Raw genomic sequence first — 16,717 nt, 5'->3', positions numbered from 1 at the left:
AGGATGAAGCCCCCGGCTCCTGGGTTTGGCTTGCGCCAGCTCTGGTTGTTGTGGCCATTTGGGGAGTGAACCAACGGATGGACGAGCTCTCTCTGTCTCTCCCTCTCTTTTCTGTAATTCTGCCTTTTAAATAAAATAAATCTTAAAAAAACAAGGGCTTTTGAATAACAATAAAATTAATAAATTGCTTTTTAAATTTTTTAAAGGAATACTGTGCTTCATGTTGAAATATTTTGGTATTTTCCAACTGTCTTTCCATTGCTGATTTCTGGTTTACTTCCACTGTGTTGTAAGCATGTACTTTGTAGAGGGAAGAGATGTGCAATTTGGGACATGCTCATGCTGACTTACCTCAAACAGTAGAGTTAGAAACATACCAGGGGATTCCAATTCAATCCCATCAAGGTGGCCTGTACCAATGCCATCTCACTAGTCCCAGTGATCAATTTCTGTTCACAATTGATCATAATGATAGGACTAAGAACCAAAGGGATCACATAAACAAGAATAGTGTCTGCAAATACTAGCTGATAGAATCAAAAAGGGAGAGAATGATCCAACATGGGAAGTGAGATACACAGCAGACCCATAGAATGGCAGATGTCCTAAACAGCATTCTCCCTCAGAATCAGCCCTTAAGGCATGCGGATCCGGCTGAAAAGCCCATGAGAGTATTTCAGGCATGGAAAGCCAAGACACTCTGGGGAAAAAAAAAAAAATCTCCGCGAGTGAGATCCCAGTGGAAAGAACAAGTCATCAAAGAAGGAGGTACCTTTCTCTGAAGAGAGGAGAGAACTTCCACTTTGACCATGGCCTTGTCTAAATATGATCAGAGTCGGTGAACTCAGGGGGCTTCCATAGCCTTGGCAGCTCATGACAAGAGCCTAGGGTGATTACTGAGGCCATAAACAAGAGTGTCAATTTGTTAAGTCAACAACAGGAGTCACTGTGCACTTACTCCTCATGTAGGATCTCTGTCCTTAGTGTGCTGTACATTGTGATTTAATGCTATAACTAGTACTCAAACAGTATTTTTCACTTTATGTTTCTGTGTGGGAGCAAACTGTTGAAATCTTTACTTAATGTATGCTAAACTGATCTTCTGTATATAAAGAGAATCGAAAATGAATCTTGATGTAAATGGAAGGGGAGAGGGAGTGGGAAAGGGGAGGGTTGCGGGTGGGAGGGACGTTATTGGGGGGAAGCCATTGTAATCCATAAGCTGTACTTTGGAAATTTATATTCATTAAATAAAAGTTTTAAAAAAAGAATGTACTTTGTATGATTCATATGTTTGTATTTTTTAAAGATCGATTTATTTATTTGAAAGAGTTACACAGAGAATGAGAGACAAACAGAGAAAGAGACAGAAAGAGATAGAGAGAGACAGAGAAAAAGAGAGACAGCCAGGTCTTCCATCTGCTGGTTCACTTCCCAATTGGCTGCAGTAGCCGGAGCTGCACCGATCTGAAGCCAGGAGCCAGGATATTCTCCCGGGTCTCCCACATGGGTGCAGGGGCCCAAGGCCTTGGGCCATCTTCTACTGCTTTCCCAGACCACAGCAGAGAGCTGGATTGGAAGTGTTGAGACCCCTGAAGTGGAAGTGGAGCAGCCAGTAACCAGCGCCCACAGGGGATGCGGAGGCTCTAGCAGCTAAGCCACAGCGCTGGCCCCAATTCATATGTGTACTAACTTGTGAAGGTGCGCCTCGCGCCCAGCACGGGGACTATCTTGCTGAATGGGTGTGTTTGTAAAGTGAGCTGCACTGAGGCATTCGGCAGTGGGACACCAGAAGTTAACCAAGCACCGCCACGGAAGGCGCGCTTCACTTCAACAGTTGACTGTAACCCTGCGATTGGCAGGCGCGGCCACTGACCTTGGAAACGTGGTAGAGTCTGGAAGCCTTGGAATGGCCGGTGGCCACGCACGCTCTTTCCCCCAGCAGTCCACAAGGGGCCCCCACACTCCTGCCTGCTTGCCTGTGCTGTGTGGCGTACCACAGGGCCGGCGCGTGATCAGGGTTCAAGAAGCGTCACCAGTTCTCATCGCTGGTGTCGGCTGTTTCCTCGGGAAGCCTCTGCAGCTGATTACTTGAGCCCCATTTCATCACCGCAAGAGCAGGGGGGCACGGTAGTACCCCTGTGCCATTGGTGTGGACAGGAAGTGGTGTGCACAGGAGCTGGCACTCAGCGGGCACCCTCTGGAAGCCAGAGCCCCAGCGACTTCGTGGTCATGTCTTACAGCCATGCTACTCCTCTCCATTCCGGGTGTTACCCCAGCACAGCCCACGGCCCAGGCGCACACTTGCCCGAGCCACAAACCTTCATCCTCAGCAAATCCTTCCTCCTCCCTTGGCGGTGGGAGCGGCCGCAGCGCCGAGTCTGCAGTGAGCGTCAGCATCATCGCTGCTTGCACGGCTGGCTTCCCTCCCCATTCAAACCAGACGAAGGCAGAGGCCGGCGTGGGGGTGGGGTCCCTCCAAGTCCTGCTCTGTGGGCTTCCTCAGGGCTGAACTTGGGCAGGGGTGAGCAGGTGGCTGGGGTCAGATGAACCCGGATGCAGAGGACCGGAGAAAGCCACCTCTTGGCCCGCTGGCTGAGAGCCCAGCCGCGATCTAGGACTCCAGGCACCCACAGGCAGAAGCACGTGCCGAGGTGCCGGGGGGCGGGGCACAGCTGTGCAGCGGCCGGTGAGGTGGGCAGATGGAGGGGCAGGCAGACAGGCAGCGCCGTGGAAGGGAGATGGGGGGACAGAGGGGTACACAGAGTGTGGGCTGCGGCAGGTTGAGCTGGCGCGGAGGGCCACCCATGAGGGAGACCCGGGTGGAGCTCCTGTCTCCTGGCTTCAGCCTCTCCCAGGACTGGCCATTGTAGTTATCTGCGGAGTGAACCAAAATGAGGAGGCCTGGGCTGGGGGAAGAAGGGAGTGGGTGAAGGGCTTCCAGGGACGTCACCTGGCTGAGGACTCGGGCACCGACTGAGCACAAACACATGTGAAGCCAGGCGCACTCTGCTGGAAATGTGGGCACAGAGGGGGCTGAAGGGAGCTGGGTGGGCTGGGGGCGAGGCAGCGAGAGCCACTGCAGGGGCCTCACCTGCACCCTGGTAGCCCCTCCCTGTCCCCAGGGCCTGGGCCCCTCACCTGGGCAGCCTGGTGACTGCATGACTAAGTCAATGTTAGCACAGAAACCCGACCCTGGGGTGACCTTGGGGAGGCACCCCTGCTTGGCCCCAGGAGGCCGTGGGGGTGGGAGAGCTCATTTCGTCTGGGCTTTGGCCGGCCGGCGGACACAGCTGCCCACACGGTAAGAGACGCGGGCTCCGGCTCCCGTATACTCGGAGGTGACAAAGGCGCATCTGGTTTGATTCTGTTCTGTTTTGTTTTTATTTTTTTATTATTTTTTTTTGACAGGCAGAGTTAGACAGTGAGAGAGAGACAGAGACAGAGAGAAAGGTCTTCCTTCCGTTGGTTCACCCCCCAAATGGCCACTACGGTCGGTGCGCTGTGCTGATCTGAAGCCAGAAGCCAAGTGCTTCCTCCTGGTCTCCCATGTGGGTGCAGGGCCCAAGGACCTGGGCCATCCTCCAGTGCACTCCCGGGCCGTAGCAGAGAGGGGGCGGCTCCTGCTCCTCCCGACACCACCTTAGACCCCCAGATTATGTTCCCAGCCAAATGTGTGCAAGCTGAGCGGGGAGTGTGCTGTGTGTGTGTAGAGTGGTGTGTGTGTGTGTGTGTGTGTGTGCGGGAAGAGCCTCCTGGACTGTGCATGTGTGCATGTGTGCGTTGTGGGGGGGCCACCTGGGGTGTCGTGCGTGCATGTATGTGTGTGTGTATGAGGGTGTGTGTGTGTATGAGGAGGTCCATGTATGTGTTGTGTGTGTATGAGGGTGTGTGTATCTGTACGTTGCATGTGTGTATATGAGGTGTGTATGTGCATTGTGTATGTATGAGGTGTGTGTGTGTATATGAGGGTTCCGTGTGTGTGTTGTGTGTGTATGAGGGTGTGTGTGTGTTGTGTGTGTATGAGGTGTGTGTGTGTGTGAGGGGGTTCGTGTGTGCATGTGTGTGTGTATGAGGGTGTGTGTGTGTTGTGTGTGTATGAGAGTGTGTGTGTGTATGAGGGGGTCCGTGTGTTTGTTGTATGTGTACGAGGGTGAGTGTGTGTATGAAGGGGTCCATGTGTGTTGTGTGTTGAGGTGGGTGTGTGTGTGAGGGGGTTCGTGTGTGTGTGTGTATGAGGGTGTGTGTGTTGTGTGTATATGAGGGTGTCCGTGTGTGTGTTGTGTGTGTATGAAGTGTGTGTGTATATGAAGGGGTCCGTGTGTTTGTTGTATGTGTATGAGGGTGAGTGTGTGTATGAAGGGGTCCATGTGTGTTGTGTGTTGAGGTGGGTGTGTGTGTATGAGGGTGTGTGTGTGTGTACATTGCATGTGTGTATGAGGTGCGTGTGTGCATTATGTGCGTGTCTGAGGTGTGTGTGCGTGTGTGCAGGGAGAGCCAGTTGGGGTGTGAGTGTGTGCTCGTTGCATGTGTGTGCTTGCACGCGTGTGTGCTGGGTGTGGGGGAAGGGCGCTCACTTCGCGGGCCTCGAGCCTCTGCACCCTCACAGGCTGGCCTGGCTGTGGGAGTGGCCTTCCAGGTGGGCACACTATTTCTTTGCTTCCAGCTCGTTCTCTGTCTCCCCGGGGAGGCTGGGCATGGCAGGTGGGCAGGGCTGCTCTGTTTCCTTCCTGCCGTGTCAAAGGCATCCAGAACCGTGTCCACGAACAGAGGGCATGGCGTGCTTGTGTGTCGACTGACTCACGGACCCACGTGCTGATGGCATCTGTCTCTGCCACCAGCCCTGCTGCAGAAAATGAGTCAGATACGGGGGCACGGACCCCTGACACCAGCCAAGGCTGCCCACAGCGGGGTCTCAGGCTGTGGGGCCACTGCTGGGACCTCCCCACCCTGCTGAGCTGGACGGGATGGGGGGGTGGGGTGGGGCTGGAGGCTGCCTGGGAGTCTGTCTCCCAGGATACATATGTGGGACGGTGCGGCTAACCCTCAACGCTCCTGCAAACTGCGGCTCCCACCCTGAGGGACTCAGCTGCCGCCAGGACCCCCAGCACGGCTGCACCTGCTGCTAAGGAGAGGCGGCCGCTCCGAAGGGAGGGCTCTCCAGCGCCCTAGACAGCCTGTGGCTGGGTCTGCTCTCTGCACTCACAGTCGACACTGTGGGTAACAGCAGGGGCTGCAACGAGGACCGAAGCCGAACAGGAAGTGCCCCCCGACCCCGGGGCCCGGCTCTGCACTAAGTGAGCTCTCCCCGCTCAGCTCCCAGCAGGCTCCTGCAGGCTTAAACAAGTGCAGGCCTGGGAGCGGGATCTGCCTGCATGGTTGCGCTTCCTGCGTCCTTGGTGCCAAGGGCTGCGGCCCACAGCCCCTCTGCCAGGCCCAGAGAGGTGAGGACACTTGCCCAAAGCTGCACAGCAGGGGCAGATCAAGGTCTGTGTGTCCAGGTGCCAATCCCTGTGCTCTCCACAGACCCCCAGTGGCCTCCCAGGCCTTTGAGGTGACACCCAAGGGATGGACAAAGAGAAAGGAGACCGAGAAAGAGGGGGAAAGACAGGGACAGAGGAGGAAGAGAGGAGACAGACAGAAGCGGATGGAACAAGAGAGAGAGAGAGAGAGAGAGAGAGAGAGAGAGAGAGATGGAGAAAGCAGAGAGGAGAGGGGGGCTCCGCAAGAGCTGGGGTCAGAGGGTAAAGACAAGCAGGGACCTGCGGCCCAGCCGTGGGATCAGAACAGACGGTCCCCTCCCCGCGGGATGCTCCGCAGTGGCCTGCTGCATTCTGGGACGTGCAGAGGCCGCCAGGACTCCAGCCCCACGTGGGGTCTGCGCTCATCCTCACCCTGTTGCCCTCCCCCCCTCCCCACCCCAGCCCAGCCCTGGGTTCTGGCAGGAGCAGCTCAGCCCACGCTGTCTGCCACCCGCCTGCAGGCTCCGCCCTCCTTCCTTTCCCCCTTGAGAGCCCTCCCCCCCACCACCCCATGCCCTTCCCCCCAACCCCTCCATACAAACCTCTTGCTGTCATCCTAACCCCAGGCCCAGATCAAATGCCACTCCTTCCAGGAAGCCTTCCTTGAACAATCAGGCAGGGCACTCCCTTCCAGGCCCCACTGAGCAGGTGCTGGCCACCTGTGTGTTCACCTTTGTTCCACCCGCGGTCCATGCTCCGGCCCAGGTCAGCTGCTCTCTAGCACATCCCCAAGCCGGAGAGGTGGCTCTGGTCCCTGGGCCTGACTATGAGCCCCGCAGGGCGGGGGAGGGTCTCCGTCTCCCTGCACGCAGGCACGGGTCTCCGTCTCCCCGCTCGCAGGCACGCATGCACGCACGCACATGGAGCTGCTTTGTTTGCACTGAACTTAATCTCGTTCTGCCCCACCAGAATGCACTTTCCCTCTCTTCCCTCACAGTTCCGGGGCTGGGCGACCGGCGTGACTGCGCTTTTGTTGCTGCTATCAGCAATGCCATCGCGCCGTCTCGGAGGGATGCGGGGGGGGGGGGGGGGCCCTTCCTCTGCCACCCCACCTTTGCTTATTCATTTGCAAGCCGTTTACAGGCCATGTTTGCTGATCCCAAACATGAAGTCAGAGTGAGGATTTTGAAACTCCGAGCTATCAAGAGGAGGGCGAAAGTCAGTGTCATCACACCCCAGGAAGCGAGCGGCGCCATTTTGGAGTCTTTGCTAGAAGAAAAGGCCTCCCTTCTGTTCCCAACTCGCCCGTTCCTCTTGCGCTGCCTGCTCTCACTCCCTGCTTCGTAGGGGCCCGTCTGAGTTGCTGACAGCACAGCTGGTCCCCCCGGGGGCTGGACCAGGCTGGCCCGGGGTTTGCTGCCGGAGGGTCCTAAGCTCGGGGCAGCGCCCTTGACAGGCAGGACCTGTGCAGACCCCGGGCGTGAGCCCTCTGGGCCGCCTCCATCCTCGGCCACATCCCAGCCCTCACCGCATGTTCGCTGAGCCCCCTCTGCCCTGTGCAGAGACAGCTGAGCCGGCGTGTGCCGCGGCATCATGGGGCCCAACCTGCTTACTATGGCTGGGGGAACTGAGAGCAGCAGTCGGCGCTGATTTGTCCAAGGCCACCCTGAAGACAGGGGCTCACGCTGTGTCCCCTGGAGATCTTTTCCCCGCTCCCTGACCTCTCTCGCATCTCGCAAGCAAATCCGTGATCTCTAACACAGAAGCAGGGGGCACGCAGTCCACATGCAGCCTCTTTACTGTGCCCAGCAGACATTGCTAATGGATTGTCGCATCCCCTTCTCTGCTGAGCCCCGGAGGTTGGAAGGTGGCACGGGAGTGCAGTGCTTGTGCCACGCTGGTGCTGCGTGCCTGGTGCCAGCAAAAAGGCCCTTTTCAGTTGAGGACCTGAGCCCGCTGCCCCCAGCCGCTGGCGCTCTGGCGTCCTCTGCTCTCTGCCCCAGGTGATGCTGTTGGGGAGGATGAGGTCTCTCTCGCACGCACGCCCTGGGGAAAGGACGCACAAGCCTTGGCTCCATCCAGAGGGAGCAGAGAGCAGCAATGCGCACCGTGACTCCCACTCTCCAGACTGTCCCTGTTTCTCTCGGGCGGGACCCAGAACCCAGGCCATGTCCCAACATGGGCCCTGGGAAGTGCCACCTCTTAGCCCCGCACAGAGGACCAGACTGTCCCTGCCACTCCCTGGCAGAGGAGGAGGAGGGACAAAGGTTGCTCTTGACCCTTGGATCACGTCCGTCTGGCTCAGGGTCCCTGCGTGAGGGGCCCTTGGCCACCTGCTTGCCCTGTGGCCAGGACCCTCTCCTTGGGGTACGGCACCTGTGCAGCTGTGGTGCCGTGAACCACATACCTGAGCTCTCAGGTCAGTTCTAGGAAATGGGGGTGAGGACCCCACCACGTGCAGCACACAGGGCTCTCCGTGAGGCACGGAGGTCAGGAAGGGCTGGGAGAAGAGCTCTCCTGGGAGAAGGCTCAGCACGTGCAAAGGCCCTGAGGCAGGAGTGGAAGCACAGAGGGTAATGGAGTAGTAGACAACAGACAGCCCCGCCGGGTCTTGCAGACTGGGGTCCTCGTGTAAGAGCAGTGGAGGCCTCTGGGGGTTTTTGTAAGTGGGAGAGTGACAGGGTCTGAGCAATGCTTGTTAAAGTTAACTCCAGCTGTTGGGTGGAAGTTAGATTTTGGTCTGGGGGACAAGAGGTGGAGTCAAGGAGACCAGAGAGGAGGCAGGCACGGTATGAATGAGTGATGGTGGGAAAGAGGGGGACAGGATGTGAATGGGTGATGGTGGGAAGGAGGCAGGCACGATGTGAATGAGTGACGGTGGGAAGGAGGCAGGCACGATGTGAATGAGTGACGGTGGGAAGGAGGCAGGCATGATGTGAATGAGTGATGGTGGGAAGGAGGTGGGCATGATGTGAATGAGTGATGGTGGGAAGGAGGGGGACAGGATATGAATGAGTGACGGTGGGAAGGAGGGGACAGGATGTGAATGAGTGATGGTGGGAAGGAGGGGACAGGATATGAATGAGTGATGGTGGGAAGGAGGGGGACACGATGTGAATGAGTGATGGTGGGAAGGAGGGGGACAGGATATGAATGAGTGATGGTGGGAAGGAGGGGACAGGATGTGAATGAGTGATGGTGGGAAGGAGGGGGACAGGATGTGAATGAGTGATGGTGGGAAGGAGGGGGACAGGATGTGAATGAGTGATGGTGGGAAGGAGGGGGACACGATGTGAATGAGTGATGGTGGGAAGGAGGGGGACAGGATGTGAATGAGTGATGGTGGGAAGGAGGGGGACAGGATGTGAATGAGTGATGGTGGGAAGGAGGGCGACACGATGTGAATGAGTGATGGTGGGAAGGAGGGGGACAGGATGTGAATGGGTGATGGTGGGAAGGAGGCAGGCACGATGTGAATGAGTGACGGTGGGAAGGAGGCAGGCATGATGTGAATGAGTGATGGTGGGAAGGAGGTGGGCACAATGTGAATGAGTGATGGTGGGAAGGAGGGGGACACGATGTGAATGAGTGATGGTGGGAAGGAGGCAGGCACGATGTGAATGAGTGATGGTGGGAAGGAGGTGGGCATGATGTGAATTAGTGATGGTGGGAAGGAGGGGGACAGGATATGAATGAGTGACGGTGGGAAGGAGGGGACAGGATATGAATGAGTGATGGTGGGAAGGAGGGGGACACGATATGAATGAGTGATGGTGGGAAGGAGGGGGACAGGATATGAATGAGTGACGGTGGGAAGGAGGGGACAGGATGTGAATGAGTGATGGTGGGAAGGAGGGGGACAGGATATGAATGAGTGATGGTGGGAAGGAGGGGGACAGGATGTGAATGAGTGATGGTGGGAAGGAGGGGGACACGATGTGAATGAGTGATGGTGGGAAGGAGGCAGGCACGATGTGAATGAGTGACGGTGGGAAGGAGGGGGACACGATGTGAATGAGTGATGGTGGGAAGGAGGGGGACACGATGTGAATGGGTGATGGTGGGAAGGAGGGGGACAGGATGTGAATGAGTGATGGTGGGAAGGAGGCAGGCACGATGTGAATGAGTGACGGTGGGAAGGAGGGGGACACGATGTGAATGAGTGATGGTGGGAAGGAGGGGGACACGATGTGAATGAGTGATGGTGGGAAGGAGGGGGACACGATGTGAATGGGTGATGGTGGGAAGGAGGGGGACACGATGTGAATGAGTGATGGTGGGAAGGAGGGGGACAGGATGTGAATGAGTGATGGTGGGAAGGAGGGGGACACGATGTGAATGAGTGATGGTGGGAAGGAGGGGGACACGATGTGAATGAGTGATGGTGGGAAGGAGGTGGGCATGATGTGAATGAGTGATGGTGGGAAGGAGACAGGAACGATGTGAATGAGTGATGGTGGGAAGGAGGGCGACACGATGTGAATGAGTGATGGTGGGAAGGAGGGGGACACGATGTGAATGGGTGATGGTGGGAAGGAAGCAGGGAAAGGAGACGTCCCTCAAGCCTGAGGGAGTTCCAAGCCCCAAGAGCACGGAGTTAGCGCTTTGGGGGCTCGGGGCGGGGGAGGGCTGTGGGACTGGGGGCAGCATCTTCTGAATCAGGCCCGGAAGGGCGTCAGCTCCCAGCCCTGATCACAGCGCGGCCCGTGGCTGAGGCTCCGAGGATCCCAGCACTTCCCAGCGTCTCGGGCGAGCCCCATAGTGGTCACGCTCCGGGCCTCTCCGAGCCACGCTGCTGGCGGCAGCAGAGGATCTGAACCGTGGCTGTGCTGGCTGACCCTGGGGTGGGCCAGGGCGCAGAGGCAGGAAGCAGGAGCTGACATGGCCCGGGGCCCTGGCTCCTGGCCCAACACCCTACAGAGGGGCATTGTCCATGGGCAGTGGGCATGGCCCCGGGGAGCAAGCAGGGGACGCTGGCCTCCCTCGAGAGGTTCCCTGGCCGGGCAGTGCCTTCAGGTACGGGCCTCTGGCACTTCCACCCTGCTCCTCTGATAACCCCAGGAAGAGGCGGCCAAGGCTGGGTGACACCAGGACACTGGCTGCGCCCCCCACCAGCAGGTGCACACAGAACTCAAGGTCATTGCAGCTCTGACCCCAGAGACTGCTGCTTTTTTTAAGATTTATTTATTTATTATTTGAAAGTTGGGGCTACAGAGAAGAGGCAGAGAGAGAGAGAGAGAGAGAGAGAGAGAGAGATCTTCCATCTGCTGCTTCCCTCCCTCCAGGGCTGGGCCAGACTGAAGCCAGGAGCTTCATCTGGGTCTCCCGCATGGGTGCAGGGGCCCAAGCACTTAGCCATCTTCAGCTGCTTTCCCAGGTGCATTAGCAGGGAGCCGGATCAGAAGCGGAGCAGCCAGGACTGGCACCTCCATGGGATGCTGATGTCACAGCTGGTGGCTTTACCCACTACGCCGCAGCGCCGGCCCCATGCGGGCTGCCAAACTGGAGTCAGGCAATGAGGCCCAGCCCCCAGGTCAGGCCAAGGCTGAGTTTGTGTCACCACCTCCCCAGCACACCTGCAGTCACTGGGGATGGACAGTGCAGTGGTTAAGGCCCGGGCCTCCCCGGTCAGTGACCTTGAACAAGTCACTCACTTCTCTGGTCCGCAGATGCACTCAGGGATGGCAGGACTGCTGATAGCTCCCCCTGGGTGACTGGCGGGTGCCCCCTTGGGTCCCGGTCACACCCCTCGGTCCTTGGACTCCACCGGATTCCCTGAGACTCCTGGAAGGACACACGCACAGGGGAGTGCGAGGACGGCTGCGTTTAGGGATGGGGGGGGCAGTGCGTCACTACCACCCTTTGGCCGCCAGCAGTAATCATAGCAACAGTAGCCACCACTCCCACTAAGGGAGCACTCACGCCGCGGCAGGACCTGCACCTGGGCCACGTGCCCTGCACCCCTCCCCACCCCCAAGAGGGTAGGTGCCGCCAGGATTCCCACTTCACAGAAGGGAAACTGAGGCTCACAGAGGTGGTGCGAGGCGCCCTGAGCCACACAGTACAGAGACGGTGGAGCCAGGACTGTCAGGCCTGTCCCAAGACAGCCCCCGAGTGCCCAGCTGTGCGGGCACCGCAGATAGATTCTGAAGTCAGACTTCCGGTTCAAATCCCAGCTCTGCCACGGGCCCACCCCAGAAGCTGGGGCTTCCTGAGTCAGGATAAGGACGGACCACTGGGGCGCAGCCTCACTGGCGCACAGGATGCAAGCCCGGCGCGGCACCTGCCACGTGGGCAGCGTTCATTCATCATCATGGCTACTGTTCTCGCCATTGGCCCATGAGAGTGACTGCCCGGGTCCCTGGTCCAGCTCCCCTGCCACCTACCCCAGCCAACCTGGACCCTCCCATCTCCAATCCCCAGGAAGCCGGAGTCCTGGAGCAGCTCCGGGCAGGGCTGTGGTTCACCAGGAGCCACAAATATTTACCTTGGAGACCTCCGTGCGGCCTGAGACGGCAGCCCACGTGCGAGGGGTGGCCTCCCGGGCCGGCCGGCAGGATATAAGGCTTCGTCCCAGCGTGGTGGCCCAGGAGAGGACAGCCGTGGGCACGGGACACCGGCACACCCAGGTGAAAGCATGAGGAAGGGGTGCAGGACGGCTGTTAACTGGAGACACCTGCGGGCGGGGGCGGGGCACAGGGCGCCCCCCGGCGGCTGAGAGTCAGGCCCAGCTCCCCTGCCCAGAAGCCCCACGAGGGGTGATGAGGGAAGGGGCCCACAGAGTCTGTCCTGGCCCAGCCACCCCGATGCCCCCTGCCCACGCTGACTGCTGTGTGCCCAGCCTGTGCACGGGGCACTCAGGGCAGAAGGAGGCAGTGGACACGGTCTCGGGCTGCAAGGACTCCCCATGGGGGCCAGGGCATCCCCGGCAACGAGAGCCCCTGCGTGTCCGGATCAGGCTGTGGGTCGATGCTTCCGTCATGGGCAGAGCCTGGGCGCCGGCCGAAGAGCCCAGAACGGGCCCTCAGGGCTGACGCTCGTCCCCACGCAGGGCGCAACTTTCCCGCCCTGGCCCCCAAGGCGCCGTCCCTCCAAGGCCAGCCCAGGGTCTCTGGCTGCAGGACGGGCTGAGCTTTCCAGAGAAGGTGAAAATCTGGCCGGGGTGTTAAAGGATGAGGTCAGTGGTCAGAGAGGGAAGGAGCAGGTCACAACAGACACAGGCAGCAGCAGAGAGGGTCCCAGTGGCGCCGAGCCGCTTGGATTGGAATGGGAGGAATGGGCCAAGCGTGGCGGGGAGAAGCGGGAGGCACGGTTGACTGAAGCTGGACTGTAGGGGATTTTTGGGGTTTTTGGGTTTTTCCTTTTTTTAAGATTTATTTATTAATTTGAAAGGCAGAGTTACAGAGAGGCAGAGAGAGAGAGAAAGAAAGAGACAGAGAGAGAGAGACAGACAGAGAGAGAGAGAGAGAGACAGACAGAGAGAGAGAGAGAGAGAGAGAGGTCTTACATCTGCTGGTTCACTCCCCAGATGGCCGCAACAGCCGGAATTGGGCCGATCCGAAGCCAGGAGCCAGGAGCTCCTTCCAGGTCTCCCATGCGGGTACAGGGGCCCAAGCACTTGGGCCATCTTCTACTGCTTTCCCAGGCCACAGCAGAGAGCTGGATTGATTGGAAGTGGAGCAGCCCGGGCTCAAATCAGCACCCAGAGGGGATGCCGGCGCTGCAGGCTGCAGCTTTGCCTGCTACGCCACAGGGCATTTTAGATTAATGGGGCGGGAGAGACCAGAAGCAGAGGGATTTTTGTCCTGGGCATTGCTGGTGGGATTTCCATAAGAAAATAGCTGATATTTCCAAGTGTTTCCCATGTTACCATGCGCTGTGCGAATGCTTTCTCGATAGTAACTCATTGAATCCCATCCGCTCTGTGAAGTAGGGGTTACTGTGCCCTTTTGTTAGATGAGAAACCTGAGACACAGAGAGGTTAAGTTGATGGTCTAAGGCCACACAGCCAGCCCCTGGAAGTTAACCCCCACTGAACAGCCTCTCCTGGACGCTGTCGGGTGCCATGAGCCTGCCCTCGGCCTCTCTGCCCGGCTCACAAGGCCCCCTTTGCCTACCCCAGGTTCTGCCACCTACCACCTACTGCTCAACAAAACCCAGGAAGATGGCCGGCCCGTGGGCCTGCGCCCTCCTCTGCGGCTTGCTGGCAGCCACCTTGGTCGAAGCCACTCTCAGCCCCACCGCGGTCCTCAGCCTCGGCCCGGAAGTCATCAGAGAAAGTAAGTCTCGCCCCTCCCGGGCCTCAGCACCATACGGCCAGGGGCTGGTGGAGCAGCCCCCCAAGGGGGGGGGCGTTCTTCAGCACTGGGGGTGTGTGAGGTGTGGCTGGCGTCCCCAGCCTCCGACGGGGCGTGCGTGGGTAGAGTATGAAATGTCGGGATGTCTGTGACCGCAGGCGTCCGTGACCCCGAGATCCCCCAGCCTGAGTTTCCATGGCAGCAGAGGGGCTGTGTGGCCACCATGTGTCACACCTGCCCCTGGCCACCTTGCTGGAAATCCCCTCTGCAGAGCGAGCACGCGCCCACCTTTGTGCTCCCAGCGCCCGCCGGGAGTCTGCACCCGGCCTGGGCATCTGTGGCCTGGCTTCCTCATTCCCCAGCTCTGAGGCCCGGGGCAAGAACCTGAGCCCTGGCTTCCTCTTCTGCAGACAAATGAGAGGGGCTCCCTCCCAGGCCGCTGGCCATCCCCGGGGGGAAGAGACTGACCAGCGCTGTGTCCCATCCCCGGGTCGGGCTGCTCAGCCCCTGCCCCACTCACCCTGTGGCCCCAGTCAGCTTGGTCAGTGGGGGAGGGGTACACTGCAGGACACTAGCTGCATCCCCAGTCCAGCTGTGGCCTCCAAAAGTGTCCGGGATATTGCCAGTGTCTCCCGGGGACAAATCCACCGCATTGGAGAGCCACTGCTTTATGGACCCCTGGGAGGGGGCGACTCAGCTCTGGGGTCCCAGACCTTCGGGGTCTAAGGGGATGGGCCAGGGCCGGAGGCAGGGCCACGTCCCACAGGACTGAAGGGCTCTCCAGACAGAGGGTGCATCCCCAAGTGCAGGCAGGGCACAGAGACCTCTGGGAGGTGGCTGGGGAGGCAGGGGCCCTAGGCCCACACTGGGAGTGTGGAGCACGGGGAAGTCCAGCGAGAGGGGCCTGGGGCTGAGCAGCCACAGCTGGGACTCCTCCATGAGCCAAGGAGGTATTTGCAAGCAGGCTTTGGAGGGGGTTGGGGGGATGAGCCAGGTGCGGGGTGGCCCATGGGGTGCCTTTCCAAACCACTTAACATGAGGGCCTGGAGCTCCGGACACAGACACCACCCAGTGATGCAAACAGGAAAATGCAGCGGAAAGAATTGCTAGCAGGGGGCAGGTGCAGTGGTGAAGATACCGCTTCGGACTCCCGCAATGCCATATTGATGTCTCTGGTTCAAGTCCTGGCTGCACTCCCATTCCAGCTTCCTGCCGCTGTGCCTGGGAGGCAGCTGGTGATGGCTCAAGTACTTGGGGCCCTGCCACCCATGTGGGAGACCTGGGTTGAGTTCTGGGCTCCGGGGCTTCATCCTGGCCCAGGCCCAGCTGTTGCAGGCACTTGGGGAGTGATCCAGCAGGTGAAAGATCTCCTCTCCTTCTCTCTCTCTCTCTCTCTCTCTCTCTCTCTCTCTCTCTCTCTCTCTCTCTCTCTGGCTAAGAGGGAGGATGGAGGGACTTCTCGAGGATACAGCAGGAATGGAGGGGAGTATCCAAGGGCAGAGCAAACGCAGAGGCAGAGGCTCCGCTGCAGAGCTCACTGGAGAGCGTGGGCTGAAAGCCACAGGACGGTGCAGAAGCCCCCCGGGTTGTCCCAGGCCGGAGCTGGCCGGTGGGCAGAGAGCCATCTCCCGGGAGCCAGTGACATTCTCTGGGGCTTACGGTTTGCTCTCTGAGTGCCATTGCTGGGAAGCCCCCTGGAAGCAGCCGGGCGCCCACAGAACCCATCAGAGCCCCAGAGCACAGCCGGGCACCCACAGAACCATCACAGCCCCGAGGCACAGCCAGGTGCCCACAGAACCCATCACAGCCCCGAGGCACAGTCAGGCGCCCACAGACCCATCAGAGCCCGGAGCACAGCCGGGCACCCACAGAACCCATCACAGCCCCGAGGCACAGCCAGGTGCCCACAGAACCCATCATAGCCCCGGGAGCGCTGCTGCCTCATGGTCCTGGGCCGCTGGGCAGTGACACAGCAGGGCCCTTGGAGGACCCCCTGTCTCCCCTATGTCTCACCGAGCCTCGACAGAAAGGGCTTGCCTTTGTGCCAGCTGGCAAAGAAGAATGGTCACGGGGCCCAGCTCCATCATCCCAGCGGGCAGAGGGGTACGGGTGCGGCAGAGAGGCCGTGACTCAGAGCCCCGGAGACAGCAGGGCCACTTGTGGGGCTCATCCTGCCCGGGAGCCGAGGGAGCCGGGAGGCTGGCGCACCAACCAAACGGGCACCGGCTCTGGCAGGGCCTGGAGCCCAGGGCTTCTGACTCGAGGTCCCTGCCCCCAGGCTCACAAGTCTTTCCTTCCTTGGCTCAGCCCTGAGGCTCTGTGCACGGCACGCTTGGAGGCCATGGGTGCAGGGTGAGCAGGAGGCCCCGTGGGACCTGCTGCACCCCTGTCCCTCGGCTCGCAGTGTTTGCTGCTGGCCGGCGGACGATGCTGGGTGCTGCGTGGAGTGGCTGGGGGTGACTGGACTCCCGCTTCGTGTGAAAATGATCCCTCGGGACCACCCTCGTCCAGGTGCATCTACACCGTGGAGGTGGCTGGCTAGTCCCGGCCTCCGCCACAGCGGACACGGTCAAACCCTGGCCTATGTCAAGCCAGAGGAGCCTGAGCGACCCCCGCCCCGGGCCTGGAGCCCCCCCCCCCCCGGCCACGGCCAGGCGGTCCCGCCAGCCCCTGCCCCTGGTCCCTCACGCCTGGGCTCTGCCTGCAGGACTGACACAGGAGCTGGAGAAGCACAATGCCACGGTCATCCTCCAGCAGCTCCCGCTGCTCAGCACCATGCAGAACCAGCCGGCCGGCCTCCTGGGCAGCCTGGTGAACTCGGTCATGAGCTACATCGTCTGGTGAGTGCGGAGGACCCCGCCCGCCCGGGCAGCAGCCAACGGTGACCCATGCCCACCTCGCTCCTGACCATGAGACCTGGGCCAAACCACACCCCTTCCTCGGGAAGCTCCCAGAGTA

General features: G+C 59.6%; 1 protein-coding gene across 1 annotated transcript in view; it reads left to right on the top strand.

The window, feature by feature from the left end:
- Nucleotides 1–3,236: 3,236 nt before the first annotated feature.
- The window catches only part of BPIFB1 (BPI fold containing family B member 1), a 30,661-nt gene continuing 17,180 nt past the window's right edge, over nt 3,237–16,717 (top strand). Inside the window, exons 1-3 of the mRNA XM_051845083.2 lie at nt 3,237–3,304; nt 13,585–13,741; nt 16,467–16,599. Of these exons, the coding sequence (XP_051701043.2) occupies nt 13,627–13,741; nt 16,467–16,599 (248 nt within the window). The 5' untranslated portion in view covers nt 3,237–3,304; nt 13,585–13,626. The remainder of the gene's footprint in view (nt 3,305–13,584; nt 13,742–16,466; nt 16,600–16,717) is intronic.

The sequence above is a fragment of the Oryctolagus cuniculus genome, chromosome 11, assembly GCF_964237555.1.
Source record: "Oryctolagus cuniculus chromosome 11, mOryCun1.1, whole genome shotgun sequence".
In the NCBI taxonomy this organism is placed as follows: domain Eukaryota; kingdom Metazoa; phylum Chordata; class Mammalia; order Lagomorpha; family Leporidae; genus Oryctolagus; species Oryctolagus cuniculus.
The sequence above is the reverse complement of the archived record's forward strand: the minus strand, read 5'-3'. Positions and strand labels throughout refer to the sequence as shown.